The sequence below is a fragment of the Hyperolius riggenbachi genome, chromosome 4 (assembly GCF_040937935.1).
Source record: "Hyperolius riggenbachi isolate aHypRig1 chromosome 4, aHypRig1.pri, whole genome shotgun sequence".
NCBI classification, from domain to species: Eukaryota; Metazoa; Chordata; class Amphibia; order Anura; family Hyperoliidae; genus Hyperolius; species Hyperolius riggenbachi.
Window position 1 is genome coordinate 455,453,952 of NC_090649.1, and position 27,015 is coordinate 455,480,966.

The 27,015-nt window shown below is 44.9% G+C and overlaps 1 protein-coding gene across 9 annotated transcripts in view; it reads right to left on the reverse strand.

Annotated features, from left to right (window-relative positions):
- The window catches only part of ALK (ALK receptor tyrosine kinase), a 942,963-nt gene that overhangs the window by 113,525 nt on the left and 802,423 nt on the right, over nt 1–27,015 (reverse strand). For all 9 annotated transcript variants that reach the window (XM_068232762.1, XM_068232763.1, XM_068232765.1 and 6 more), the window contains 3 exons: nt 8,339–8,508; nt 4,172–4,266; nt 2,009–2,149 (listed from right to left, as the gene is read on the reverse strand). In XM_068232762.1, coding sequence (XP_068088863.1) covers nt 2,009–2,149; nt 4,172–4,266; nt 8,339–8,508 — 406 coding nt within the window. The remainder of the gene's footprint in view (nt 1–2,008; nt 2,150–4,171; nt 4,267–8,338; nt 8,509–27,015) is intronic.

The following is a 27,015-nucleotide window of genomic DNA, read 5'->3' on the forward strand; positions in this document are numbered from 1 at the left end:
ACACCACGGGGGCGCCGCGATCACGCACCGAAGCGCGGCACCGCAGCAGAAATAGTTAAAAAATGATGCTGCCTGCCACGTGCATCGACTGTTTAGGAAAGTTAGAGAAAAAAAATCATTTGCTTAATAATTTGATACGCAGTGTAATAGTGTCATTGCTGTGATGCGCACTCCTAGGAACACCAGTAGGGGCAAAGGGGCACAAAGTTGTCTTGCTTTGGGCACTAAATTAGTCAGAGATGGTCCTGATCTCTCTCCATATCTTTCCAGCCTATTTTGCATCCTCCTCCATATTTATTGGTCGGCTAATTAAAACACTCACGGAGTCACGGAAAAAGCCAAGTGTAATTTGACAAGTCATTTAGACCTAAGCCAGGGTAAAATCTGCACCGCAGGATTTTACATCCGCATTCCAGCTGAGTGATAATAGCGGTATAAACAATGCAATATCCCCTACCCCAGGCGCTGCCTATTCACGATAACCGGATCATCTCTCCGCGCTATAAACGCAATTTATTCCAGCAGAATTACCGGTGTAAGCGAGCTGATGGCGAAGCGTGACTAACCTGCGCGGCGATCGATCACAAGCCGGCTGTCCAGGTAAACATATGCAGATCGCGGAGGTACGTCGAGCGCGGCTGGTAATGGCCGCTGTGTGTCTGCTGTGAACTTGCGCTCATTACGCTGTGCCCTGCTCCCGCGGCTTTGTAATAAATATTTAATGTATTAACCATATGGGCTAAATGATGGCAGACGGGGCGCTGGAGTTATGGCGTGCTGTGCAGAGGTAGCCTTTCATGTTTAACGATCAATAATAAAACTCGACTAGGAGTTAATAGTCCGTCCAAAGTCTATTTTGAGGCATTGGCCGACAGCCATGATACATGCAGGAGGATCGACACTCTCGCCATTAACAGGCCAGGCACACCGTGATATGATTGAGCAGGACACGCTGACGCCCCGGCTCTGTACAGCTTCTGTCTCGCTTTCAGATACCTTACCAAGAAGAGAAAAAAAACAGAAGGGAAAATACCTGTAGCGCCAGTTTACACTGTAGATCCTCAGCACTGCCTGGCTGCGTTCTCACTCACTCAAAGCTGGATTAAGGGTATCAGAGAAAATGGGTGCAAATGCGGCCATGGACAAATTGACTTTCAATTAGGGATGGTCGGAAATGCCAATTTCCGATTCCGCTGTAAATCCGCATTCCACCATTGCCAAATACCGATTCCGCTTTCCGCTACCAATTTCCGCATTGCAATGTGTAATTTCCGCCGGAAATCGCGGAAATTTCGCCCGGCTTTAACATCGATTTGCTCAAAAACTATAAGGTCTTTTTGAAAACTTTTTTTGCATCTTGTTCAGGAGATTCTGCTTAATAAACCCTGAAAACTTGTTGTTTCTAGGACTCATGGGGGCTTTGCTATTAACCGCTAAAGTCGGCGGATTTTTACTGTAATGTAAATGCAGAAAATAGGCAGATGCGGATTTTCTGCATTTTACATTACAGTAAAAATCCGCCGACTTTAGCGGTTAATAGCTGAACAAGATGCAAAAAAAAGTTTTCAAAAAGACCTTAAAGTTTTTGAGAAAATCGATGTTAAAGTTGGGCGGAATTTCCGCGATTTCCGGCGGAAATTTCCGTGATTTCGGCGGAAATCCGCCTAACGCACTTGCATTACCGATTTCCGCATTCCGATGCGGAAATGCAATTTCCGATCGGAATTTCGTGGAATCCGAATGAGCATCCCTACTTTTAATAAAAATGTCGGCAAAAGGGCATTTATCACTTTTGGTGGGTTTTTAATTTCTTTTTTTGCGGTAGAGTTCAGATGTTCCTTTTTTTTGTTCTTCTGAGTGTGAGCCAGGCCTAAAGAGACCTGATCTGCCTCTTGCTGTATCGGTAGCTGACTGCAGGCGATGCTATGGACAAGGAACCATGGGAAATAAAAGCTAAGCTAGCCTGGCATTGGCTCCCCATTGATGTCACCTGGTAGCAGAGCAGTACCTGGATTGGTGGGCTGCTGCATGGGGATGTTGTCTTCCTCCAAGTGCTGCTGTCCCGTCTCATTCCTCTTCTGGCTGCTGCTCTCCATTAAGAGGTTGCTCGACAGATACAATACCGTCTGCGCTGCAATTTCACCGTTACCTGCAGGAAACCAGACGTTTATTACAAGAAAAAATACATAAAACTAAATAATGGCTGTACACGGTAAGTGGTGCATCACTGTATTACAAAATGCAGGCTGATTTATGTAAGATCTTATTCAGAGTTCTTTATAGAATAAATGAAAAGGAGCCAGCATGTGCCCCTTATTCCTATACTTCTCATGCAGGAAACCCTTCTCTGAGCCAGGGGCATAAAAACAGCTCCCACAGCCCCACCGCTTTGGGGCGCTCCAGTACATAATGCAGAGCAACAGTGGAGCGTTAAACATTACCTCCTCCTGGCAGCGGGACAGGTCCTCTTAATTCCTTTTTAGTGTACAAGCTTCGTAGAGCCAATCTCCATGCGACTTTCATGCATGCCATGTGATAGAGACGGAAGCCGCATGTTGATTGGCTGCATGGCACTTGTACACTGAAGAGGAGTGAAGAGGACCTATCCCGCCGTGTGTGCGTGTGTGTGTGTGTGTGTGTGTGTGGGGGGGGGGGGGGGTAGGGCTAACATGTCTGCTCACCTTTAACCCAGTCAGTTAGGCTTCCATCCCACCTATTTCCAGGCGTGCATGCAGAGCCGGCCCGCTCATGAGGCGGGGTGAAACATTTGCCTCAGGCGGCAGATCTGGGGGGGCGGCTCCCACCTGTCCATGGATGCTGGGTGCCGCCCGCCGAGCTGGAGGGGTAGCTGACAGAATGCTCCACTGACGTCACTTCCGGCAATGCCGCCCACTGTATTGTAAGTGGACGGCCTTGCAGGAGGTGACGTCAGTGGAGCGCACGAAGGAACGCGGAAGAGGTGAGTGATTCCCCCGCCCGTTGCCTCTTCATCTTTATGCACGCTGGTTACTTAACGCTGGAGGAGGAGCGCAGATCGGGGGACCCAGGCGAGGGAGGGGGGGTCCGACCCCCCCCCCCCCCCCCACCACTAGGCCCAATACCCCCTTTCTGTCAGCTACCCCTCCAGCTCGGCGCCCCCCCCTCCCCCACCCACGGCTGGGGGGGGCGGCGATTTTTTCTAATTTTGCCTCAGGCGGCAAAAAGTCTAGGGCCGGCCCTGCGTGCATGCCTGCCTGTGTTATGTAGCTTGACACTGGACCAATCAATCGAGCCAAATTAAAGTCCGCGATCTGAGGCTGCTGCACATGTGCTGTTCTTGGAGTCGCCAATGGTGGAGGCGAGCAGAACATGGGAAGCCTATTATTATTATAGCGCCGACATCTTCCACAGCGCTGTACAGAGTACATAGTCATGTCACTAACTGTCCCTAAGAGGGGCTCACAATCTAATCCCTACTATAGTCCCAGTGGCGTAGCTAAGGAGCTGTGGGCCCCGATGCAAGTTTTACAATGGGGCCCCCCATGCACTCTATACATAGCAATTGAAACGGCGCACTAAAAGCTGCCAATGGCAACTACAATGTCAGAGGTGCAAGAAGGGGATGGGGAATAGTTTGTTAATGATTACCACTATTCAAAGTATATATATAAATGATTATTATGAGCACAGGACCAATATAGAGCTAATACTGTAGTTGAGGGAGGGCCATTCGGGGCCCCTCTGGCCCAAGGGCCCCGATGCGGTCGCTACCGCTGCACCCCCTATTGCTACGCCCCTGTATAGTCCTATGTCTCTGTATATATTGTGTAGTGTATGTATGTAGTCTAAGGTCAATTTAGGAGAAGCCAATTAACTTATTTGTATGTTTTTGGGATGTGGGAGGAAACTGGAGTGCCCGGAGGAAACCAACACAGAAAGGGGGAGAACATACAAACTCCATGCAGATTGTGCCCTGGCTGGGATTCGAACCAGGGACCCAACGCTGGAAGGAGAGAGCGCTAACCTCTACACCACCGTGCTGCCCTGGGCTATACTTACTTGGTAAGTATCTATTTTTTAGGTCACCATCTTCCTCCGGTATACTTTAAATGAACACTTTTGAACAAGTGGCAAGTGGTAGATTTTAAAGATAGTTTTTTTTCCCGCTCAGATATAAATGCGCTGTACTTACTAGTCAGGTAGCAGCCCAGGCTGAGGGACACATTGTCGAATGCTATGATGGAGTCAGAGTCCTTGGACCAGGAAGCATGAATCTCCAGCCAGAATCTGTGGATGAAAAGCAAAGGATCTCTGGGTGACAATCTGGGGGGGGAGATGAATTGTTCACAATAGGTCCACTCAACGCACATTTTAATTGTACGGCAGGTCATTTGGGTGGCTGGTGATACCTCCAGTTAAAGGGGAACTGAAGAGAGAGGTATATGGAGGCTGTCATGTTTATTTCCTTTTAATCAATACCAGTTGCCTGGCAGCCCTGCTGGTCTATTTCTCTGCAGTAGTATCTGATTAAAACCAGAAACAAGCATGCAGCTAGTCTTGTCAGATCAGACTTATAAGTCTGAACCACTGAAACACCTGATCTGCTGCATGCTTGTTCAGGGGCTATGGCTAATAGTATTAGAGGCAGAGGATCAGCAGGGCTGCCAGGCAACTGGTATTGTCTAAAAGGAAATAAACATGACAGCCTCCATATACCTCTCTCTTCAGTTCCCCTTTAAACATTTTGGCACTGTTCCCCATTGATCGGCTATACTTAAATAATGGCCTTTCCATGCCTGAACCGAGAGCGATATGGAGGCTGACATATTTGCTTCCTGCCTGGTTGTCCTGCTGATCCTCTGCCTCTAGTACTTTTAGCCATGGACCCCGAACAAGCATGCAAATGAGAGGTTTCTGACTGAAGCCTCACTGGATTAGCTGCATGCTTGTTTCAGGTGTGTGATTCAGACACTACTGCAGTCAAAGAGATCAGCAGGACAGCCAGGCAATCTGCATTATTTAAATAAAAGTAAATATGCCAGCCACCATATTCCTCTCACTTCAGGTGTAATTTAAAGCATACCTGAACTGACATGTGGCTTGATACACAAGTAGCGGAATTACGCAACGTGCACTACTCCCCGTCCATTGGCACCAGTAAAATTACCGTGTGCTACCTGCCCACGGCAAGTTTACCAGAAATTAGTGAATCAGGACCCTAAAGAGAACTTGTCACTTATATATATTTATTATACTTATTATATATATTTTTTGCAGGGGTTAATAAACCGATGCTTTTATCTGTGCAGTAGGAGAAGTCTAACAGCAGCAGCTCACCTTCAAAGTACTTACAAAGCAAAACACTTGGATCTGGCTGAATAAAGACTCCTGACAACAAGAGAATTCTGAAAAGTTGAAATGATTATAATTTATGTGGGAGCTAAATGAACCAGATTGTACATCACACTGACATGGCTGCTGTGTATGCTTCACACTTAAAACTTCAGCCTTTAAGTTGAAAATAAGAATAGGAGACTCCAGGAAAGTTATATTTACCATTAGTACTGCACATGCAATTAATTATCACATAGATATTGGAATAGGATAGGACTACATTTAACCACATTGCTGTCCTACCAATGTGCTATTCTATTTGTTTATTAGACAGGTCAGCAAATTATAAGAACACACTTCTCTAGCACACTCCCTAGAGGGAGGCCCTTATATTGCCAAATATAGATATTGTCATAGGATGGAGCCACATTTGACCCCATTGCTGTTCCACCTATGTGCTTTTCTATTTGTTCATCAGACAAGACAGCAAATTATGATAACGCACCTCTCCTGCAGGTCCTGCAGAGGAAGGACAATACGTTACCAAATACAGATATTGGTATAGGTTTGGGCCACATTTGACCCCATTGCTGCCCCACCTACTATACAGTGGGTTGCAAAAGTATTTGGCCCCCTTGAAGTTTTCCACATTTTGTCACATTACTGCCACAAACATGAATCAATTTTATTGGAATTCCACGTGAAAGACCAATACAAAGTGGTGTACACGTGAGAAGTGGAACGAAAATCATACATTATTCCAAACATTTTTTTACAAATCTATAACTGCAAAGTGGGGTGTGCGTAATTATTCAGCCCCCTGAGTCAATACTTTGTAGAACCACCTTTTGCCACACATAGCGTTTTGCATTTTGGCCAAAAAGTTCCATTTTGGTCTCATCCGCCCAGAGCACCTTCTTACACATGTTTGCTGTGTCCCCCACATGGCTTGTGGCAAACTGATAACGGGACTTCTTATGCTTTTCTGTTAACAATGGCTTTCTTCTTGTCACTCTTCCATAAGAGATAACTTTGTGCAGTGCGCGACTAATACTTGTCCTGTGGACAGATTCCCCCACCTGAACTGTAGATCTCCGCAGCTCGTCCAGAGTCGCCATGGGCCTCTTGACTGCATTTCTGATCAGCGCTTTCCCAGTTCGGCCTGTGAGTTTAGGTGGACGGCCTTGTCTTGGTAGGTTTACAGTTGTGCCACACTCCTTCTATTTCTAAATGATCACTTGAACTGTGCTCTGTGGGATGTTCAAGGCTTTGGAAATCTTTTTGTAGCCTAAGCCTGCTTTAAATTTCTCAATTACTTTATCTCTGACCTGTCTGGTGTGTTCTTTGGACTTCATGGTGTTGTTGCTCCCAATATTCTCTTAGACAACCTCTGAGGCTGTCACAGAGCAGCTGTATTTGTACTGACATTAGATTACACACAGGTGCACTCTATTTAGTCATTAGCACTCATCAGGCAATGTCTATGGGCAACTGATGGCACTCAGACCAAAGGGGGCTGAATAATTACACACCCCCCACTTTGCAGTTATTGATTTGTAAAAAATGTTTGGAATCATGTATGATTTTCGTTCCACTTCTCACGTGTACACCACTTTGTATTGGTCTTTCACGTAGAATTTCAATAAAATTGATTAATGTTTGTGGCAGTAATGTGACAAAGTGTGGAAAACTTCAAGGGGGCCGAATACTTTTGCAAGCCACTTGCAGGAGAAAGCAGGAACGCTACCACCACCGCTGCTTATCCCCAAGGGAGCAGGCACCACAGGTCTCAGAAGATGCAGGTAGGAAAAATGATAGCCCGCTACTCCAAGGGTGGGTGTAAAAAACTTTTTCTTTCTTTATTGAATCATCAGTAGACACACAAAAGGCTGACGCGTATCGGAGCTCTGAAAGGCTCCTTAATCATAGCCAACATACACAAATTCAGCACAGGTTTAAATAGTCGGGTGCCCGCCCACATTGAGCATGGCTATCCCTCTTAAAGTGACATATACATTGTTACATTTAAAATGGCAGAACCAACATACAAAGATCAAAAAGTTAAAAACCAATGATAAATTGTTCCACATCAAGATAAATAAACAGCCTAGCAACAGACATATGTTTAACAAGCAATGTGATATACAAAAATAGGATACTAGGAGAGAAGGAAGGGGGAGAAGAAGGGGAGGAAAAGGGGAAGAAAGGGAGGGGGGGGGGGAGGGGAGAGGAAAAAGGAAAACGGGCAATAAGAAACCCAGGGGGATTATGTTCTTATATCATATGTTAAACTAACATCCATAATTCTAAAATGGATGTTAGTTTAACATATGCTATAAGAACATAATCCCTCTGCGTTTCTTATTGCCCGTTTTCCTTTTTCCTCTCCCCTCCCCCCCCCCCTCCCTTTCTTCCCCTTTTCCTCCCCTTCTTCTCCCCCTTCCTTCTCTCCTAGTATCCTATTTTTGTATATCACATTGCTTGTTAAACATATGTCTGTTGCTAAGCTGTTTATTTATCTTGATGTGGAACAATTTATCATTGGTTTTTAACTTTTTGATCTTTGTATGTTGGTTCTGCCATTTTAAATGTAACAATGTATATGTCACTTTAAGAGGGATAGCCATGCTCAATGTGGGCGGGCACCCGACTATTTAAACCTGTGCTGAATTTGTGTATGTTGGCTATGATTAAGGAGCATTTCAGAGCTCCGATACGCGTCAGCCTTTTGTGTGTCTACTGATGATTCAATAAAGAAAGAAAACGTTTTTTACACCCACCCTTGGTGTAGCGGGCTATCATTTTTCCTACCTCCACTGTATGTGCTATTCTATTCATATATCAGACAGGACAGCAAAGTATCATAACACACCTCTCCAGCCCGTCCTGTAGAGGGAGGAGCATAAGTTACCAAATACAGATATTGGCATAGGTTGGGGCCACATTTGACCCCATTGCTGTCCCACCTACTATATGTGCTATTTTATTAATATATCAAACAGGACAGCAGAGTATAATAACACACCTCTCCATCACGTCCTGCAGAGGGAGGACCATACGTTGCCAAACTCCAAGTCCCTCTCCATTGGTGAAGTGCCACAGAGTCCTGGTCCGCACTTTGCCAGTCCTGTTGTTATGGAGCCGCACAGAGACATCACCCAGCAGAAAGCCATCCAGAAGGAAAGACATGCGCAGCTGAAACGAGAAACCAGGAAAAAAATTGTTCATGTATGTAGTGCTGACTATTTCATCCAACCAGAGACGGTATCTAAAAGCTGCCTAAAATTAAGTGATTTTCACTTCAACAGGAAGCTTGAGAAATCACAGCAGGTGTATAACATTTGGAAGCACAAGACTACTTCTAGTTCCTTTTCTATTTTAATGTGAAAAATATAAAAGAGAATTTAAAGTAGCCCCCTCCTCATATCATAAGGTTTTATACCCTAAAATAAGCTGAAATAATATCCTGAGACAAACCTCCCTCTCACTTTTTTCATTGTATCAGCTTCACGGTTATTACAATATCTGCTGGACGCCACAATTCCAAATTTCCAAAGTCAACACCAAAGAAGAGGACAGAGGCAGATTGAATTGTCCGCAGCCGTCAGGCCAGCATCTCCCGTTCAATAACTAGTTTACTATAAAGCCACAATAGCTGCTGTTGCAGGAAGAGAAGAAAATTTCATTTTGTTAAACTTGACACCGAAATAGCTTCTGCTTAATAGACAGATTTCTTTCTCCTCGTTGAAAGGCCCGAGTCTCCTCCGTGAAACAATAGCTAATCGAGGCTGGCTGAAATGCTGGCCAAGGCAACTTTGTAGAGGGGATCTAGGGCAACTTTTAAAAGGAATTTACTGTGAATCTTCAGTCAGCACATATTCTGAGGTATGATAATGTTTACCTTAAAGAGAACCAGTCTTCATTCTGAAACAGATCTAAATTATACCAGTCTGGCACGGCTTCTTATTCACTTGTTTAAAACTCAACTAACCCCAAACCTAAGCAAGGCAATTGTCAAAGTGATGTTTGTGCATTCTGCAAGTAACTCTAGGCAGGGGCGGACCTACCATGAAGCCACCCGAATCATGTGATTCAGGTGCAAAAACTAGGGGGCGGCATTTGGACAAACCATTTGTGCCACCTGGCACCTGCCTCCTCTCCGGCTATCACACCCGCTTTCCTGGTACGTACACTACCCTCCTCATCCACGCATCCATGAATCCCTAGTCCCCAATTAACCACTGGCACCTGCTGCAACCAATATGGGGGGGCTGCTGGCACCAGACCGGCCAATCACAGATGCCCACTGCTCCTTTTTCTAACTGGTGCAGATGGTCTTGAGGGCGGGACCCTCATGGGGCCAATCACTGCACTCAATCAGTAGCAGTGAAGGAATGCAGTGGGGGTGTCTCGGCACCTTGCAGAGAAAAAAATATAGGAGACAAAAACGGGAGCCCAATAGTGTAATATGTCTGTATACAATGAAGAATGGAATTAAAAGGAATACTACTCACAAAGGGGGGTTGCAAAGGGCAACCGACCGTAAGAAGCAGGTGGAGACCATGAACCCGACTCCACTCGGGGTTGTCCCAGCTGGGACCTGGATGTGGTCGCTCTCCTTGGAAAAACAGGGACAGGTATCCACTGTGGTGGACCCACAGGTGATCTGTCACCACCCCTCAAACACTGAGTGTGTGGGGGTGAACTAAGCACAATTTGGGTAAAGAGGCGCCCTGGTTGAGATAAAAGCGTCTAAAAACAGCTTAAAACAAAAAGATAATATGAGGTGGCTTACCTCAATAATGAAATCTTTGTCTGTAACAAAATCAGGCCAATAAAAGTGTTGGCACTTTTATTGGCCTGATGAAGCGGGCACAGACCTGCGAAACGCGTTGCCTGTGCTAAATAAAAATCTTTTGTTACAGACAAAGATTTCGTTATTGAGGTAAGCCACCTCATATTATCTTTTTGTTTTAAGCTGTTTTTAGACGCTTTTATCTCAACCAGGGCGCCTCTTTACCCAAATTGTGAGTAGCAGTGAAGGCTGATAGGTCACTGCTACTGACTGATGCCTTCACTGTAGAGACAAAGAGCTGGTGAAAAAAAACTGCTTTTGTGTTACTGGTTATTATTGCAGAAAGCATGCTACGATTCTGGACAACCGACCTGCACACACACACACGCCACCATACCATCACGACACATACACCGAGGAAAAGGAGAATATTACTGGACCATAACATCCACATGCAGGAGGCTACATATACAAGAGGCTACAAACATGCAAGAGGCTACAAATATGCAGGAGGCTACAAGAATGCAGGAGGCTACAAGAATGCAGGAGGCCACAAACATGCAGGAGGCTACAAACATGCAGGAGGCTACAAACATGCAAGAGGCTACAAATATGCAGGAGGCTACAAGAATGCAGGAGGCTACAAACATGCAGGAGGCCACAAACATGCAGGAGGCCACAAACATGCAGAGGCTACAAGAATGCAGGAGGCTACAGGCATGCAGGAGGCGACAAGCATGCAGGAGGCTACAAGCATGCAGGAGGCTACAAGCATGCAGGAGGCTACAAGAATGCAGGAGGCTACAAGAATGCAGGAGGCTACAAGAATGCAGGAGGCTACAAGCATGCAGGAGGCTACAAGAATGCAGGAGCCCGCAACAATGCAGGAGGCCGCAAGAATGCAGGAGCCCGCAACAATGCAGGAGGCCGCAAGAATGCAGGAGGCCACAAACATGCAGGAGGCTACAAACATGCAGGAGGCTACAAACATGCAGGAGGCTACAAGCATGCAGGAGGCTACAAGCATGCAGGAGGCTACAAGCATGCAGGAGGCTACAAACATGCAGGAGGCTACAAACATGCAGGAGGCTACAAACATGCAGGAGGCTACAAGCATGCAGGAAGCTACAAATATGCAGGAGGCTACAAATATGCAGGAGGCTACAAGAATGCAGGAGGCTACAAACATGCAGGAGGCCACAAACATGCAGGAGGCCACAAACATGCAGGAGGCCACAAAAACCATGCAGGAGGCCACAAAAACCATGCAGGAGGCCACAAACATGCAGGAGGCCACAAACATGCAGGAGGCCACAAAAACCATGCAGGAGGCCACAAACCCACAAACATGCAGGAGGCCACAAAAACCATGCAGGAGGCCACAAAAAACATGCAGGAGGCCATAAACATGCAGAGGCTACAAGAATGCAGGAGGCTACAAGCATGCAGGAGGCTACAAGCATGCAGGAGGCCGCAAGAATGCAGGAGGCCACAAACATGCAGGAGGGTACAAACATGCAGGAGGCTACAAATATGCAGGAGGCTACAAACATGCATGAGGCTACAAACATGCAGGAGGCTACAAACATGCAGGAGGCTACAAGCATGCAGGAGGCTACAAGTAGGCAGGAGGCTACAAACATGCAGGAGGCTACAAGCATGCAGGAGGCTACAAGCATGCAGGAGGCTACAAGCATGCAGGAGGCTACAAACATGCAGGAGGCTACAAGCATGCAGGAAGCTACAAATATGCAGGAGGCTACAAATATGGTGCAAATTCTCTCTGTTTTGTGCACTGTGCTGATATCAACAAGAGAGGTGATGGAGATGTGGTGTGTCAAATATAAAGTTCTTCCATATATTCGGGTCATGTTCTGAGATCCAGGTGTTCTGAAATTATACACACAATCTACTTACTAAACATATCAGTACCTCCATACCATACAGAACGGAGGAAAGAGGTGCCCTGGTATGATAAAAGCATCTAAAAACAGCTTAAAAACGATAGGTAATATGAGGTAGCTTACCTCAATTAAGAAATCTCTGTAATTAATACAAAAGATTTTTATTAGCACAGGCAATGCGTTTCAAGGGTCTCAGCCCGCTTCATCAGGCCAATAGCAGTGCCAAATGAAAAAATCAGTTGAGCATAGGGAGCCTCCGTTGTGCTAAGTTTACCCCCATACATACCCTGTCCGAGGGGTGGTGCCAGACCACTAGTGGATTCTGTCCCTTGTTTTCCTCCAAGAGAGCGACCTTCCTTTGGTTCTGGCTAGGACCACCCCGAGTGGAGTCGGGTTTGTTGTCTCCACCTGCTTCCTGTGGTTGGTTGCCCCCAACAACCTCCCTTTGTGAGTAGTGTTTTTATTCACTTACTTCCATTGTGATTACGTACATATTGCACTACTGGGCTCCCGTTCTTTTGTCTCCTGTGCCTTTTTCTACAGGGTGCTGAATCACCACTACCACAAATCCATACCATATAACTCCAATGCCAATCTCTTCAGTGACATATCTATTGCAGTCTGCAGAACGGAAGAGGTTTCTAGCTGGACTACTCCTGTTTTATGCCAGAAGACAGATAGCTTTAAAGTGGAAAAACACCTCAGTGGCAATTATTACAGAATTTTTGGCTTCTGTTCTGTTCACACAGACCTACAAGTTTATAAGAATGTATAGGAGAGTAGAGTTTCCATGAAGAAATTCTATAAGATGCAAGACACAGACAACAGAGACACAGAACATTTATATTGTGCTTTTCCTCCTGGCGGACTTAAAGTACCAGAGCTGCAGCCGCTAGGGCCGCTCAATAGGCAGTAGCATTGTTAGGCAGTCTTGCCCAAGGTCTCTACTGAATAGATGCTGGTTTACTGAACAGGAAGACCCGAGATTAGAACCCAGGTCTCATGTGTCAGAGGCAGAGAGCTTAACAAGTACACTATCCGTTATCCATGTTCAAATACGACATAGTAACAAAGCAGCTGAGCTCAGGGTGACCCAAACCACTAGGAATGAAGAGGGGGATAAAAGAGACCTAAAAGCCCTCCTACTAAAAAGCAATGCTTGGTGTGATTTGCCTTCTTAAAACAGAAGGAAATGTGCAATAATTCAGCTATAAGTGAACATTTGTGGTTACCCACAATGCACCACTACTGAATATGCAAATTATCTCTTTTCACCCCTGTAAGCAAAGCAAGCATCCAGAACCGCTGGTGTATAGCAAGCCTATAGCTTTAAATTTTACACAGCCACAGCCACACAAATAGGACACGTAACTGCGTTTAGTATTACACAGCATATAGACTCTCAATGTACAAATATTATGCTGTTGGCTAATGTCTGTCACTTTTGGCAGGGGAAGGAGAGCTCCAGCCCCCCCCCCCACACCTTCCCCCGGCCAAGATGGGGAGGGGATTGGCTGACTGGAGGAGAGTGATGGGCTAATGTTTTGTATGTTTCATTTACTCTTAGCCCTAACCTACAAAGCTTTCCACAGTCTTTCTCCCCTATACATCTCCTCACTACTAGTTTCCAGATGCCAATCCAATCGCTGTCCCAGATCTGCACAAAACCTTTTTTTTGTCCACCTCTAGAATCACCTCCTCCCATTCACATATACAAGACTTCTCATGGACTTCACCCCTACTCTGGAATGCCCTTCCACAACACTCACTCTCCAACCTTTTAAATCTTTAGAGTCTGAAGCAAATATAAATACTGCTTTTTACCTGCTATTTAGCTTAACCCTCAAAGTCTCGCTACATGATAGCCGCTGCTCAGCGGCATCCCCCCCAGCCCAGTTCAAAGAACGGGATCTCCTGGAGGGCTTCCCCCGCCGCCATGGCGACGGGCGGGATGACGTCATCGACGTTGTGACGTCAAAGGGGACTCCGATCCACCCCACAGCGCTGCCTGGCACTGATTGGCCAGGCAGCGCACGGGGTCTGGGGGGGGGGGGGGGGGCAGCCGCGGCGCGACGAATAGCAGTGGATCGGCGGGTAGCGGCGGCGATCGCATTGCACACGTGTAGCAAAAAAAAATTATGCAAATCGGCCCAGCGGGGCCTGAGCGGTGCCTTCCGGCGGCATAGCCCGTGCTCAGCACGGGCTTACCGTCAGGGAGGTTAAGCAATATGAGCAGAGGTGAAACACCGCTCTCCTGAGGCAAAACGAGGGCTTTATAAGCCCCAAATCCCGGGGCAAAATGTGGGGAGCTCTTCCTGGTAGAGGCAGAGCATCTGTAGCTCTGCCTCTACTGGAGTCAATCTCCGCCTCTCTGAAGTCTTATTTCACTGAGAGGGGCGGGGAGAGGCGGAGATCCGTGGAGATTGACTCCAGCAGAGGCAGAGCTACTGAGCAAAGCTCTGCTTCCCCGGGCAGCAAAATCCAGGACCTGGAAAGTCGTGGATTTTTGCCCTCTCCTGGTCCCCTCGTTCCAGTGCTGGCTCGCCCAGTAGCAGTATTTGACTAATTTAGTCAAATACTGCTTTACCCGGCCGAAGGAGGCTTCAGAAGTCTTCAGAGAGCCCGAGTGCTCCTGAAGAAGGGCGGCCCTGTACTGCACAAGCACGCTCTCTTGCACGCTCACGCCTGTGCAGTATGGAGCCGCACGCCTTCGGGAGGACACAGCTCCTGAAGACTTCCAAATACCCTTTCAGTGGGGGATTGAAACGGGGGGGGGGGGGGGGGGAGCCAGCACAGGATAGAGAGCACCGAGAGAGGAGACAGAAGGCTTTATACAACCCAGAGCCTTCCCTCTCCCTAGGCAAGTATTTGCTTCATTTTTTTTTAAATGTGGCTCCCATTCACTTTAAGCTAAATAGCAAGTAAAAAGCAGTATTTATGTTCACTTCAGACTCTCTTTAAACGCTCCCTCAAAATTCACTTTTTCCAACAAACATACACTTTAACTTAGGCCATTCCCCTTTGACCCCTGGCCAAGTTGTACTCCTTAGGAGATCACCTAAAAACACATTACCTCTAGGTATAAATATTGTATACTACCCCACCTCTTGATTTCCCCCATTCCTTTAGACTGTAAGCTTGCAAGGGCAGGGCTCTCTCACCCTTTGTGTCTTGGAATCTGTTATACATTTTATTAATGATGTAACCTTTGTCACTGTAATTACCATCTCTGTATTTTGTACGAATTCTGTGTTTTGTACATTGGTGTACACCATTGTCTGTATTGCTTTGTACCCCACATTGGTTTTTTACTTTGTACAGCGCCACAGTATATGTTGGGGCTTTATAAATCAATAATAATAATAATAATAACCAATACATTTTTTACTCACAAAAGAACACCTAATTGCCAATAAAAATAGGAGCGTTACAATATACACTCCCTTTCAAAAATGAAATATTTTGCAAAATAAACTCTAATAATAACAATAGCAACATAATAATATAATAAATACGTTGACACAACAGGCTGGCACAGTTGCTGCTGTAAAGTAATAAAGGAGGGAGATGATGCATTACTTTAATTCACAGCAATCTGTTAATGACAATTTGGACACCGCATATGCCGCTCTCTCAAGACTCTCCCCATAAATAAAGTCATTTTCCTTCCTTTTATTATTTTCTTACGGGCCGATTAAGATCAGCCGTGCCGCCGTCACCTCATTAATTTAGCCGGACGTGCCGATTTATTGGGCTGGAACATCGCATCCATTTTACAAAAAGTTCATTAAAAAAAATGGCACCATGGGTGTTTGCTTGTTTGGCTTTTATTTGGCTAATGGCGCGTCCCAACGTTTTAGCGTTCAGCAAAGAACGCCGTTGCGATGGCAAGGAGAGAAGATGGATGGCACCAAGAGAAGACCCTCTTCCCCTGGACGGGGCCCGGCCATTAGTCATAGACCACGGCGTTGTAAACTGCGGGAGGGACCATTAATTGCCGGAGCAAATAGGCCTATCGGGTTAAAAACACGCAAGATGTTTACTGTCTGTCTGGAGGATCGGATGTGGGGGATATTCATCTTCCCGAAACGGCGCCGAGAGATCATTCATTAAAGTTTGCCGCTGCTGCCACTAGCGAGATGCGCTAATTAACCATTTGGAGATGGAGAGGTGCTTTCGTCGCGAGTCCCGTTCCGGGAAGCCATCGCCGCAGCTGCGACACTCGACAGATGAAGACGGCTCATTTGTAGTGGAGTCACAGACTACTCCGGGTGGTGATCAATCATCAAACTGCTAATTTTATGCAGATATTTGACAAACAGAGGCGGTAGGAAGAATAATATACACTAAAAACAGTTTAAAAATGGGAGGTAGTAGTGGAATTACCTCCTAATCAAAGATGAACATTGTCTAATTCAGATAAAAAAAGCTTTATTGAAGTACACTCCACTGTGCTGTCCAACACGTTTCGCAGGTAAAAGCCTGCTTCCTCAGGCAGTGAAAGTAATCACATATCTGTGGTCTCTAAGCGCCTTTGGAGGCAACTAGCGCTTGATCATGGACTCTGCCCACAGAATAACGTGAACTTGAATTATTGGGATTACTACTGCAGTGCATGATCTGTCATTGTGTAACTTACTGCTTATTGCCTGTTTTGTGTTGTCTGTCACCCCTATTATCATTGTCTGTAACTCTATTTATTGTTCAGCGCTGTGTAATATGTTGACGCTATCCAATAAATAATAATGATAATAATGTAGCCTATCCATTAGGTAGAGACCAGTAACACCACTGAGCATGTAGCCTAATCTATTCGCTAGAGAACAGTGACTTCACTGAGAATGCAGCCCATCCAGTCACTAGAGACTAGTGACATCACTGAGAATGCAGTCTATCCATTCCCTAGAGACCGGTGACATCACTGAGAATGCAGCTTATACATTCACTAGAGACCAGTGACATCACTGAGAACGCAGCCTATCCATTCACTAGAGACCGGTGACATCACTGAGAATGCAGCCTATCCATTCTCGGGAACGGTGACATCACTGAGAATGCAGCCTATACATTCACTAGAGACCAGTGACATCACTGAGAATGCAGCCTATCCATTCACTAGAGACCAGTGACATCACTGAGAATGCAGCCTATTCATTTACTAGAGACCAGTGACATCACTGAGAATGCAGCCTATCCATTCCCTAGAGACCGGTGACATCACTGAGAATGCAGCCTATCCATTCTCGAGAACGGTGACATCACTGAGAATGCAGCCTATACATTCACTAGAGACCAGTGACATCACTGAGAATGCAGCCTATCCATTCACTAGAGTCCAGTGACATCACTGAGATTGCAGCCTATCCATTCACTAGAGACCAGTGACATCACTGAGAATACAGCCTATCCATTCACTAGAGACCGGTGACATCATTGAGAATGCAGCCTATACATTCACTAGAGACCGGTGACATCACTGAGCATGTAGTCTATCTACTCGCTAGAGAGCAGTGACTTCACTGAGAATGCAGCCTATCCATTCACTAGAGACCAGTGCCAGCATTATGAGAGTATATAGCACATAGTTCAGTAATATCCCATGTTGCCCCCCCCCCCCCCCCCCGGATTAATAGGCTGTAGTCTTTGGCTTAGATGCTTGGCTCCTCTTTGAAGAGCATGCATGGTATTAGGCCCTGTCAGCCTGCATCACCAGCTTCCATAATAACAGGGTAGCCCCACTGCTAATTACCGGTGGTGCTGGAGCTGCAGGTCACGAGTCACTGACTCGATCTGCTGCTCTTCCTCATTTGTCAGCCTTTGAGCAGCCGAATGCCATACAATTACTGAGCCAATGACAGGCGCATTAGGGATAATTAAGGCTCAGTTTAAGCTGAGCGATTACAGGTCGGACACAGAACCGATAGGCTTGGATTCATTTACCCTCTAAATGGTACACCGTGACCTTGTGTCTCCGGACTGACAGCCGGGTCAGCCGCTCACTGCCTATTCCACAGCATATAATCTCTCCTCTCTGCGGGGATCTCTGCTCTCCTCCTCCTAGTGAGCTGAAAGGTAACTGAAGGGTGGAAAATATTGTCTGAAACATGACGCCCCTCAGTTCAAAGAGGGTGGAAAATATCTATTAGGAAGAAGTCCATCTGTTTATATAAATTGGGGTGGTAAAAAGATAACGCCAGCTCTAAAGTGAAACTGAAGTGAGAAGTATATGATGGCAGCCATATTTATTTCATTTTAACAAGACACTGAAGCAAAAAAAAATTAAGATATAATGATTTGTATGTGTAGTACAGCTAAGAAATAAAACATGAGGAGCAGAGACATAAGTTTAATAGGTTGACCATGACATCTTGATAAACAGGCTACAGGAATACTGCAGCATTGATGACATAGTTCGTCAGTGGTTCCAATCCTTCTTGAGTGGCAGAACCCAAATAAAGTGTCTATGGGGCCCTTCCTGTCCACCCCTATACCACTTAAGTATGGGGTGCCCCAGGGCTCAACCCTCTCTCCCCTGCTTTTCACAATGTACATGTTACCGCTTGGAAAACGAATCCAAAAACATGGCCTGACATACCACTGCTATGCGGACGACATCCAACTATATCTTTCCTTCAAGCCTGGTGTGACAGACCCAACTCTATCTATAAACGCCTGCTTATGCGAACTACAGCAATGGATGAGTAACAACTGGCTGAAACTGAATGCAGACAAAACTGAAGTCCTTCTGATTGGAGGGCAGAGCATGATAACAAAACAACTTAACTTGCAGTCTTCACCACTGGGAATAGGAGGCACGGATCTACGCAGCTCTGATCATGTGCGTAGCCTGGGAGTTCTAATTGATGGGGATTTAAACTTCAGAACTCACATATTTGCTGTGGTGAAATCATCCTATTTTCACCTGAAGAACATTGCAAAAATCAAGCACCTCATCCCCCAGAAGATCTGCCAACCTTAGTCCACGCCTTCATCACATCCCGACTGGACTACTGCAATGCTCTCTACACTGGCCTTCCAAAAAAGGACTTGTACCGCCTACAGCTGATACAGAATACTGCTGCCAGACTGCTAACCAACCAACCCCGTCACTGCCACATAACGCCAGTCCTGCACTCCCTTCACTGGCTACCTATAGAATGGAGGGTCCTATTCAAGATCGGCCTACTGACATTTAAATCCATGAATAATCTGAGCCCTGGATACATGAAAGATATGTTACAGCTGCGAAGCAATCCCCGCATTCTCAGATCCACAGGTTCTAATAATCTAGTCATACCCAGAGTCCACTTGGAAACTTTTGGTCCCGGAGCCTTTTGTCATGCTGCCCCTACGTTTTGGAACTCCTTACCTCAGCAGTGACTGCAGGGGGGCCCAAGAGCTGTAAGGGGCCCCAACTACTTCACTCCCTCCGATACAGGGGGCCATCCTTCAGATCAGGTGTTTTGTGGCTACACTTGTTATGGGTGTGAAGATCATGATGGCCACACTTGTTTTATGACCCTTTTGAAATGGGCCCCAAGGCTGTGAGGGTCACCAGGGATGGCAAGGCAAAGGGTGTGTCAAAGTTATGCTGGTGGGCCCCATAATTTGTGGCTGTGCCCCTGGTATCTGGTTAACAAACCTAAAACAAGCATAGTACTGGGGGTGGAGGCGCCCAAAAATAGGTAATGAAACAAAAATATGGTGGGGGGAGGGTGTCTCTACCACTCAAGATGGAAAAACACAAAGCACAGGGTTAATGTAAAAAGTTTAAATTATTTATTCAGGACAATGCGTTTCATAGGTCTCAGCCCGCTTCTTCAGGTCAATACAAGTGCCTTTAAAATATGGTCACAAGCATGGACGCCAGAAAAGAAAACAAGCATGTGGCTAACCCAGTCAGAATTGAATCAGGGCACCTGATCTACATGCTTGTTCAGGGTCTATGGCTAAAAGTTTTAAAAACCCCTCCTTCCATTCCGTGTGCAGCCCCCTTTCTGCGTGTTACATGTATAGTAGTCCCCTCTCTTTCCTGTACCAAGCTTCCTTGGGTAACGACTTGCCCATACCTTCCAACTTTTTGAGATAAAAATTAGGGATATTTAAGCCACACCCCTGCCCCACCCCTGATTGCCCCCAACACACCCCTAGTCACGCATACCATAAAGATTTTTTTTTTCATTGACCAAAAGGTTTATTGAATATAAAAAGAAAGTAGTACAGAGTATACAAATTGAATATGTAAAGAATACAATAGATAAGGATACATTACCAGATTTGTAGTACAGAACCGTAGAGTACAATAGACATCATACAGCTTATCATAGAGCATAACTAATATATAACATATCCACGAGAGTTTATTTATGAGTTCCAAGGCTTGGGTAAAAACCAAGGAGAGAAATTGTGAAAGTAGAGAGGACAGAGCATACATCAGTTGGAGAGAAGAGAGGCCCAATGGGGAGGGGGAGAGGGGAAGGGGGGGATATTGGATAAGAGGGGGGGGGGGGGGGGGTAGAGGTCATATATAGAAGTGGAGGAGAGGAGAGACAGGCCAGATGACAACTTGTACATTACAATAGAGCAACTTAAATAGTTTTGTCCAGCCACCTGTCCCATATTTTATTGAATTTAGTTGGGCATCCCCTGTGCTGGTATACCAGTCTCTTGAGAGGAAGCAAATTTTTTACTTTAGTTTTCCATTCCGCAAAGGTGGGACAAACAGGGGACAGCCATCTAAAGGCAATGCATAGTTTGAGCGCAAACAGGGTTTCAAGTAAAAAGTACTTGTCAAATGTATTCATATCTTCGTCATATATGTTTAAAATACAACATTTAACGTCTAGAGTGGCTGGAGATCCCATGGTGTCATGAATAAAGTCTACCACTTGCTTCCACAGGATGGCAATTATACCATAAAGATTTAATAAGAAAATATGTTGTTTTATAATTCAAACCACACTGGTCCTTTCTATCCTGGTTCATTTTCCTTCATATTAACACATGAAAATAAGAAATATATTAATTTAAAGGATGGGAATAAAGTTTAGAGTCAAACACATTTGTCAGTAGAAAAATACATATATTTACATAGATCTGTACAGGAGTCCTGAAATAGGGACAAATGAGGAAGAAAGGGACAGAAGGATTGGCTTCCCAAAGAGGGACTGTCACTCTAAAAATGAACAGTTGGGAACTATGCTCCCCTCTTCCATATGCTGCTCCCCATTTGCAGCCTCACTTTTCCACTTGCTGGTTTCCCTTCCATATTCAGCAACCCCTTTCTATGTCCAGCCACCCCCTCGGGCCTCAGCCACCCAAGACCCAGGGCTTTGTGGCCTTGCCAGAAATCCGGCCCTGAACAGAACGTGTCAATGTGGCCTATAAATATTCTATCCAGCCCTCAGATAGCACGGCAGTGAACTCAGCCTCACGCTATGGGGCATATCAAGGTCAAACAGGCAGGGTTGTGTCTTCTTCTTTACAGGGAGATTCCACAGTGATAGAGGTAAATATCTCTTAAAAGGGACTTCAGATGTGTAAACAAAAAGGTATGTGTGGCGTTGTCTTTAGAGGGGAGTTTATTCATAGCCTTTGCTTTTTAGAAACAGATTTTAGAAACAGGCTTCTACTTCAAGTTGTGATGCTCTGATTGTACCTGGCTAATGAACATTAGCGGTGACGGGTACTCTTTGCTTTAAATGATACATACTTAGCCTTGATTCTGATGACACCAGCCGGGACATTTATATCTGCACTGCTGTAAAGTGGCAGGCATATGCTTTCCATAATTAAATGTTAATTATACTCAACAAGGCCCAGATGTTTCATCAAGGACATGAAAATTTAAACACGTAGAAATGAAAGGGGAGTGCCGCGGTGACAAGTGGACTGTTCAGCGGAGCAGCGTGCTAAAAATCTCATGATGCCCTGAGCGGAGCAGCACAACCAATCAGATTCAAAGGGAATCTAAACTGAGAAGGATATGGATTTTTCCTTTTAAAATAATTAGAGATGATCGTAACGAACAAATTCCGTTCCGCCGGAATTCGCGGATTCCGCCAGGTCTAAATTCCGTCGCTATGAAAATTCCGCCGGATTTTCCGAAATTCTGCGGAATTCCGGATTCCGACTGAAAAATTAAAATAATTGCAAATGGAACCTTGTTTATGCTATATGGTACCCCATAGACCCTATACATTGTTCCCTTTGTCCTTTTCTCCCTCCTCCCTTCTCCCGGAGGGAGGAGGGTCTTGTCTTCCAGGGAATTGTAGAATTTCAAAAGCCAGCTTACATACCTTGGCCGGGAATTGAACCCAGGTCTTGGCCGGGAATTGAACCCAGGTCTTGGCCGGGAATTGAACCCAGGTCTAGTGCTCGGTAGGTAGCTCTCTTCACCACTATACCACCATCAACACTACATGCTGAAGCCAGCCTAGCATGTACCATTATGATATACAGTATCCAAAAGAAAAATGAGCTTGCTTAGGGATTTGTAGGATTTTAAAAGCCAACTCACATACAGTGGTGTGAAAAACTATTTGCCCCCTTCCTGATTTCTTATTCTTTTGCATGTTTGTCACACTTAAATGTTTCTGCTCATCAAAAACAGTTAACTATTAGTCAAAGATAACATAATTGAACACAAAATGCAGTTTTAAATGATGGTTTTTATTATTTAGTAGGAAAAATAACTCAAAACCTACATGGCCCTGTGTGAAAAAGAAATTGCCCTCTGAACCTAATAACTGGTTGGGCCACCCTTAGCAGCAATAACTGCAATCAAGAGTTTGTGATAACTTGCAACAAGTCCTTTACAGCGCTCTGGAGAAATTTTGGCCCACTCATCTTTGCAGAATTGTTGTAATTCAGCTTTATTTGAGGGTCTTCTAGCATGAACCGCCTTTTTAAGGTCATGCCACAACATCTCAATAGGATTCAGGTCAGGACTTTGACTAGGCCACTCCAAAGTCTTCATTTTGTTTTTCTTCAGCCATTCAGAGGTGGATTTGCTGGTGTGTTTTGGGTCATTGTCCTGCTGCAGCACCCAAGATCGCTTCAGCTTGAGTTGACAAACAGATGGCCGGACATTCTCCTTCAGGATTTTTTGGTAGACAGTAGAATTCATGGTTCTATCTATCACAGCAAGCCTTCCAGGTCCTGAAGCAGCAAAACAACCCCAGACCATCACATTACCACCACCATATTTTACTGTTGGTATGATGTTCTTTTGCTGAAATGCTGTGTTACTTCTATGCCAGATGTAACGGGACACGCACTTTCCAAAAAGTTCAACTTTTGTCTTGTCGGTCCACAAGGTATTTTCCAAAAAGTCTTGCCAATCATTGAGATGTTTTTTTAGCAAAATTGAGACGAGCCTTAATGTTCTTTTTGCTTAAAAGTGGTTTGCGCCTTGGATATCTGCCATGCAGACCATTTTTGCCCAGTCTCTTTCTTATGGTGGAGTCATGAACAATGACCTTAATTGAGGCAAGTGAGGCCTGCAGTTCTTTAGATGTTGTCCTGGGGTCTTTTGTGGCCTCTCGGATGAGTTTTCTTTGCGCTCTTGGGGTAATTTTGGCCGGCCAGCCACTCCTGGGAAGGTTCATCACTGTTCCATGTTTTTGCCATTTGTGGATAATGGCTCTCACTGTGGTTCGCTGGAGTCCCAAAGCTTTAGAAATGGCTTTATAACCTTTACCAGACTGATAGATCTCAATTAAAGTACTTTGTTCTCATTTGTTCCTGAATTTCTTTGGATCTTGGCATGATGTCTAGCTTTTGAGGTGCTTTTGGTCTACTTCTCTGTGTCAGATAGCTCCTATTTAAGTGATTTCTTGATTGAAACAGGTGTGGCAATAATCAGGCCTGGGGGTGACTACAGAAATTGAACTCAGGTGTGATAAACCACAGTTAAGTTATTTTTTAACAAGGGGGGGCAATCACTTTTTCACACAGGGCCATGTAGATTTGGAGTTTTTTTTTCTCACTAAATAATAAAAACCATCATTTAAAACTGCATTTTGTGTTCAATTATGTTATCTTTGACTAATAGTTAACGGTTTTTGATGAGCAGAAACATTTAAGTGTGACAAACATGCAAAAGAATAAGAAATCAGGAAGGGGGCAAATAGTTTTTCACACCACTGTATATTGGCCAGGCCCAGGATTTGAACCCAGGCCTACCGCTCTGTAGGCTGCTATCCTAACTATTATACCACCAACACAACAGTGTTGGTGAAGCCAGCCTAGCATGTACCATTATGATATATCCAAGAGAAAAATGAGCTTTCTTAGGGATTTGTAGGATTTTAAAAGCCAACTCATATATATTGGCCAGGCCCAGGATTTGAACCTAGGCCTACCGCTCTGTAGGCTGTTATCCAAACCATTATACCACCAACACAACACACTACAATGCTACATGCTGAAGCAAGCCTAGTATGTACCATTATGATATATCCAAGATAAAAATGAGCTTTCTTAGGGATTTGTAGGTTTTTAAAAGCCAACTCACATATATTGGCCAGGCCCAGGATTTGAACCCAGGCCTACCGCTCTGTAGGCTGCTATCCAAACCATTATACCACCAACAGACATGAGGTCCAGTGGCTGTGCTGACACTGGCGTTGGACATTGTTATTCAGTGTGTTACAAAGAGTAGAAACGACTTGCAGTGTTTTTTGGCACAGGCGTAGCCAGTAATTACCACACTGCAACACCCCCGTATTAAACTTCAGAGGATGGCGATATGACATCCATTCTCAATGTTTTCCAACAGTATTGTGACCCTAGCTGTAATATGAAAGAACAGAGACCAGGATAGACACACAGCGTGATTAAAGACACTGTATGTAAAAGTACATGTGGTTATAAATGCATACCACACAACTTTTTTGAGTTAATAGAGGGGACCACTTTAAGACACACCCCTGCCACCCCTTTAGCCACACCCCTGGTCAGGCATATCGCAAAGAATTCTAAGTAAAAGTTGGAATTTTATCATTTAAACCACACTGGTCCTATCTATCATCATTATTTTTATTTCAAAATAACATTTAAGTATATGAATTTAAGGATGAGAAAAGAGAAGTTTAGAAATGAGAAGTTTAGAGTCAATTTTAAACTTTTATTTCAGGAGAAAAATACATATACGGTATTTACACAGATCTGAAAGAGGGGCAAATATGGAAGATAGAGGGACAGAGGGATTTAATTCCCAAAGAGGGACAGTTGGGAGCCATGTAAATGTATTGGTTATACAGAAGTAGGGTGCAAGGAGTCTATCAGGCCAGACAGACAACATGTTTAAACTAATTAAAGAGAACCAGGGGTGAAGCACCCTCTTGTATTTTACCTTATAAATCAGTGGGAACATGACAGCAAACACCTAATCTGCTCTTTGTTTCATTGTTCTCTGTTTAATCTGACTGTTATCACCTCTGATAAGAATCCCCGACTGAGCACTCAGTCTAGCTTTGCTACGGAAAGATTATAGCTGAGTCTGTCTTCTCTGGTGTCTTTTCAAGCCCAAGCCTGCCCCCTTGTAGCTCTGCTATAATGACTCAGCTATAATTATTCCCTGCAAAGCCAGACTGCAAAGCCAGAATGCTCAGTCCGGGATTCTTATCACAGCTGTGAACAGACACGTTTAGCAGTGAGGATGAAACGGAGAGCAGGTAAGTGTTTTCTCTAATGTTCTTACTGATATATATGGTAAAATACACAAGGGTGCTTCGTCTCTGGTTCCTTTTTAAGTTAACTAATGACCCATAAACTACGGTAGGCATGGGCGTAGCAATCACCCCTGCAACATCTGCCATCGCAGGGGGGCCCAGAGGCTTTGGGTGCCCCTCCACCTCCCTCTCCTCTGCTGCAAGTGCAGTGTGTAATGTTTTTCTGCTTCCAGAGACAGCAGAACATTCTCTGCTGCTATTCGCTGGCTCCCAATCTCGTGGGTTCGGGGACAAACGGGGCTCTATTAAGTCTAAATACTCCCTGATGGTAGGTTAGGGAAGGAGAAGGGTATCATAGGGGACAGGGTGATTGATGGGGCACAAAGCCAAAATAAACAAATGAGAGTACTGCCACAAAGCCAATAATAGAATACCTGTACCAGCATGTTACCTATAATTTACTAACTGACATCACCCAGCACCCTCATAATCATTAGGATGTGCCTGTGGGGGAGACGTCTCATCAGGAGTGTTATTTTAGGGAGCTTCTTGGCACCTCTGTTTTTATTATTATTATTTAGTATTTATATAGCGCCGACATATTACGCAGCGCTGTACAGTGTATATATATATATATATATATATATATATATATATATATATATATATATATATATATATCGTCACTAATTGTCCCTCAAAGGAGCTCACAATCTAATCCCTACCATTGCCATATGTCTATATTATGTAGTGTAAGTACTGTAGTCTAGGGCCAATTTTAGGGGGAGCCAATTAACTTATCCGTATGTTTTTTTGGGAATGTGGGAGGAAACCGGAGTTCCCGGAGGAAACCCACGCAGACACGGAGAGAACATACAAACTCTTTGCAGATAGTGCCCTGGCTGGGATTCGAACCAGGGACCCAGCGCTGCAAGGCAAGAGAGCTAACCACTACGCCACCGTGCTGCCCCTTTTATTGTTATTTGTTAATGAATATCCTCCTTTGGTGAAGGGCACACATAATAAAAGGGCACCTGGACATTTGGGTGCTCCGGAATGCTGTTAGTAGAATATTGGTAAAGTTACTGATATTCTACTATTAAGTGTACAGAAGGGTCGTAAAATATCAGTATTAAATACTGATATTTTACTATAATTAAATCTAACCCTACAATCACACAGAACCCTCCCCCCGATGCCTAAGCCTAACAACCCCCCCCCTCCCCCGCACAGACACCCTTCCTGAAGCCTGATTCTAAACACCTTCACCTACACAGACAACCTTCTTGATGCCTAACCCTAACCAACCACCTCCCAACAGACACTC